We start from the raw sequence: 5,000 nt of genomic DNA on the forward strand, positions 1-5,000 counted from the left end.
CAGCCGAGAGAGCTTCAGCTCTTGTACACATTGCTGGATTGGGATTAATGCAGGCCATACATGGTTTGAATTCGATTTTCGGCCGAAAATCGAAAACGTTGTTCGCTCGGTAATCCGATGGTGTCATCAATGATTCGAAAATCAGCTAACCAAGTCATAAAGTTCACCCCATATAACAGGCGGAACATCTGTTTCTTCCAGTTCACGGCTCATGTGCATATTCTTTTCGGAAAAACAATCTTACGAAAGGAGAAAAATCTGTCATTTTTCACACATTTTCCGATCACTGAAAAGGGGAGGAACCACAAAAATCGGCTGGTGACATTGACCCGCTAACAGAGCGAAAATCGGCCGATTATTCTTAGTTGGACGAAAAATCTGTGAAATTTTGACCCATGTATGGCCAGCATAAATATTGGCTAGGGAGGACGCTTTACCTACATGCATAAAATGTAAAAAACCTTCTGCCTTTACAACCACTTTCAATTGATCAAAAACTGCACAATACTTTGACAACCGCACAATTTGGTTCAATCAAAATCCCCGATGGAAAAGAAAAAAAAAGAAAGACAACCCCTTATACTGAAGAACTAGTGGAAATTCCCAGTTTTATTTGCAATAACTTCAACCAAATTTTTTAAAATTGATTATCACAAGAATTCGTCTAGCTGAGACAAAATGTGACTGTATTGTACATTATATATTGGTTTCCTATGATCGTCCGCTCCATCTGGCCATAATATGTTATATTCCCTTACTGAGATAATAAAGGGAAAAAAAAAAATAATGCAGCCACGTCATGGCGCGAACGATCATAAGAATTCCCTATATAAAGTAAAATAAGAGCAGATTTCGTTTCAGCTAAACAAATCCTTCTGACATTCGTCCAACTATATATATATATATATATTGTTTTTTAACATTGACCCCAAGTTTTTTTTAGAAGTGCACGCAGTATGCGTATCAGAGTACCTGACTGTTTCCTTACCCCCGGTTCACATATATGCGGCCGTGCGGGCCGTGTTTTGCGCAGGCATGAGAGCCCATTCATATGAATGGACTCCCGGGACACGCAGAGAAGTCCCTGCACTTCTTTGGACACCACAACTGAGGTTCCCAGTACGTTTGCGTTTTCCATTTCGGGCGGCATGCCATTAGAATTAATGGCGCCCGCGGGTCCGCATTTCTCTGTGCGGGTGGTGCGGCTGCACGGATTTTGGTGCGGCTCTGCAGCGGCACCACCCGCACAGATGTGAATCAGGTGTTATCAGGGTGGATAAAAATCAATGATTTTTTTAAAAAAATAAAATTAAAAAAATCGGATTTTTTTTGATTTAAAATCGGACTTTTTTGATTTAAAATCGGATTTTTTGGATTTAAAATCGGATTTTTTGGATTTAAAATCGGATTTTTTGGATTTAAAATCGGATTTTTTTTTTATTTAAAATCGGATTTTTTGGATTTAAAATCTGATTTTTTTTTTATTTAAAATCGGATTTTTTTTTTAATTTAAAATCGGATTTTTTTTTATTTAAAATCAGATTTTTTTTTATTTAAAATCAGATTTTTTTTTATTTAAAATCAGATTTTTTTGATTTAAATCGGATTTTTTAAATTTAAATCGGATTTTTTTAAATAAAATGCTTTTTGAGGAAAATATATTGCCATCCAAAGGTTATTCCATCATGAAATCAAGATTCGTTTTTTAATTATGTAGAATAAGGCTGTATATGTTTAATTTTTTTGGTAAATAAATCCCATGAATCCATTCACAATGTCATGCTCTTCCAGAGGTTTTTGTACGATTATTGGGCAGTTTCTCTGCCTACAAGATATTATCACAGATGTTTGGTTTACTTTTGCAGTTCTCAAAACTGAATTTGACTCAGCGGAGATCACATGCCTCTTCTTCACAGCAAAAATGTTATAACATGAACAGTTAAGAGTTAAGAAAAAGCCCTTCATCCTAACTTCTACACACCTATGAATACAGAATCAACCCCTTCACTGCTAAGGTTCAAGAAGTTCAGTGAATAGAATAGAAACAATATTTTTCTGATTGTTTGGAGTGGAATAGATCTGCACAAGAAGAAAGTGAAACTAAGTGTGAGGAGGAAGGGGCTGACAGTCTAAGTTTCTTCAAATATATAGATTTTGTTTAGCCAAATTAGTTACCAAACATGGATGTTTGTTTAACCACTTGCCCTCCAGAGGATTTACCCCCCTTAATGACCAGGCCTCTTTTTGCTACTCGGCGCTGCACTAATTCAACTGATAATTGCGCGGTCATGCAATGCTGCACCCAAACGAAATTTACGTCCTTTTTTTTCACACAAATAGAGCTTTCTTTCGGTTGTATTTGATCACCTGTGCGCTTTTTATTTTTCACGTTGTAAACAAAAAAAGGCCAAAAATTTTGAAGAAAAACAATATTTTTTATTTTCAGCTATAAAAAATATATAGTAAACTCAAAGTTGGTTATAAATTTAGGACAAAATGTATTCTGCTCCATGTTTTTGGTAAAAAAAATCCCAATAAGTATATATTGATTGCTTTGTGTGAAGTTATAGCGTCTACAAACTATGGGATAGATACTGCAATTTACACCATTTTTTTGCTATACAGCGCTGCGCTAGTTTAATGGACAATTGCGCGGTCATGCAATACGGTACATAAATGAAATTTATATCCTTTTTTCCCCACAAATTGAGCTTTCTTTTGGTGGTATTTGATCACCTGTGCGGTTTTTATTTTTTGCGCTATAAAAAAAAAGGCTGACAATTTTGAGGAAAAAAAAAACAATATTTTGGACTTTTTGCTATAAAACATGTCCATTAAAAAAAAATGCAAAAATCAAATTTAGTCATAAATTTCTGCCAAAATGCATTCTGCGACATGTCTTTGCTAAAAAAAAAACCAATATGTGTAAATTAATTGGTTTATGTGAAAGTTATAGCATTTACAAATGGCGGGAGAGATACTGGGATTTTTAGGTTTTTTTTTTATACTAATAATGGCGGCGATCAGGGACTTATGGCAGCAACTTATGGCGGGACTGCGGCAGACATTTTGACATTGGGGGGTACTGACTTGGGGTCACTGAGATCTCCAAAAACACTAATACAGTGATCAGTGCAAAAAAAAAAAAAACACTGACACTGTACTAATGGCACTGGGGAGGAAGGGGTTAAGTTTATTTTGCAGGGAAGGGTTATAGGAGTGAGGGGAGTGTTTTACTAGGGGGCGGGGGGGTGTACTGGGCGGGACAAGGCTGAATGAGAAAGAGAAACTGTTCTTTCTCAATCAGCTCATCCTCGAGCTGACAGGGAAGTGACAGACAGCACAGCTACTGCAGCTGTGCTGTGTCACTGTTTGCCGCCGATCGCCGGGACATAGCCACTAACGAGCGGCTGTGACCCGGCGACTGACATCTGCGGCGGCGATCCGTGGGACAAATAGGGCGGCGGCGCGCCTCGCGCGTGCCCCCTATTTGTTTACAAAACACACGTCTTAAAACGTGGTTTTGCCTGTGAGTGCCGCCCCCGCCGTATATGTACAGTGGCTGGGCGGCATGCGGGTAAGCAAATCACATATGCTGGAAGGTTATTGTTTCAGTTGAATAAATCTATTTAAATTGTTATTATTAAGGGAATGATTATTTTTCTCCTTCCTAAGTACAAACAGAAAAGTTGTCTAAATATGAATGATTAACCTATTAAACTGGGGATAAAAAACTAATATGAAAAGTTGTTATTCTAAAAATCTTCATCTACTTGTATATTAAAGTTATACCAGCAAGAATTAGTCTTTATGTAGAAAACTAGGATTTACATCAAGCCTTACTGACTAGTGATTTAAATCGTGATTTATGGAGTCAGAATGTAAGCAGTAATAAAGCTACTCACCTTATCTTTGCCACCTTCCGAAGACGGCTCTCCACTGCACAACAGAAGAAAAAGCAGAATATATCAAATACATTAAGAAGCATCTCTGTAATAATTACAATTTATCAGACTACTAAGGATACAAATTGGTCTAAAGTGAAAACGTTTATTCCTTTCACCCTTAGGGCCGGCTCACACCAGGAATCGCAAAGGATCGCGCTGCGCCACGTGATGCCAACAAGGCCCCATGTTAGATGCTGAGTTCCTGAGGAGCCCCCGTGGATTCTAGACTGAGGCTGTACATGGGGCCAGTTGAGATTAAAGTGTCACTAAGCCCACAACAGTACAATCAGTCTGTATATGCAGTAAATCATGCTTGTTATACTCAGTGTGGAACCTAAGGGGTTAATCCTCCATTTTGTGTAAAAAGACTGTTTGATCCTGTCTTCTCTGATCCTCCTCTTCTTCTACTGTCCCCAATCCATCGGCTGATAGTACAAAGCCCTAGGAGGCACTCTGGACATGCTTCGGGGGGGGGGGGGGGGGGGATTGCATGTGATCAGCACAGGGCCGATCAGCACCGTCCAGACAAAAGATCAGGGGTCATGCAACCTCATAGGACAGTCAGAAGACAATGGAAAAACTCCTCCAACAAGCTTTAACCAGACTGATAGTCACAAGACTGCTATGTACTACTGATGAGAAAAGGTATTTAGCAGTTTATATTTACTAAAACAATTGCATTTCCATGTTCTGTGGGAGACCGGATATAGTGAATGCGGGGTCCGGGGAGACCGGATATAGTGAATGCGGGGTCCGGGGAGAGCGGATATAGTGAATGCGGGGTCCGGGGAGAGCGGATATAGTGAATGCGGGGTCCGGGGAGAGCGGATATAGTGAATGCGGGGTCCGGGAAGAGCGGATATAGTGAATGCGGGGTCCGGGGAGAGCGGATATAGTGAATGCGGGGTCCGGGGAGAGCGGATATAGTGAATGCGGGGTCCGGGGAGAGCGGATATAGTGAATGCGGGGTCCGGGGAGAGCGGATATAGTGAATGCGGGGTCCGGGGAGAGCGGATATAGTGAATGCGGGGTCCGGGGAGAGCCGATATAGTG

At 39.9% G+C, this 5,000-nt stretch overlaps 1 protein-coding gene across 2 annotated transcripts in view; it reads right to left on the reverse strand.

Annotated features, from left to right (window-relative positions):
• The window catches only part of LOC149443631 (uncharacterized), a 91,585-nt gene that overhangs the window by 43,549 nt on the left and 43,036 nt on the right, over positions 1 to 5,000 (reverse strand). For both annotated transcript variants that reach the window (XM_089655499.1, XM_089655500.1), the window contains exon 11: positions 3,906 to 3,939. In XM_089655499.1, the coding sequence (XP_089511625.1) occupies positions 3,906 to 3,939 (34 nt within the window). The remainder of the gene's footprint in view (positions 1 to 3,905; positions 3,940 to 5,000) is intronic.

The sequence above is a fragment of the Staurois parvus genome, unplaced genomic scaffold (assembly GCF_062004578.1).
Source record: "Staurois parvus isolate SC_StPar_1 unplaced genomic scaffold, SC_StPar_1.0 ptg000842l, whole genome shotgun sequence".
Lineage (NCBI taxonomy): Eukaryota > Metazoa > Chordata > Amphibia > Anura > Ranidae > Staurois > Staurois parvus.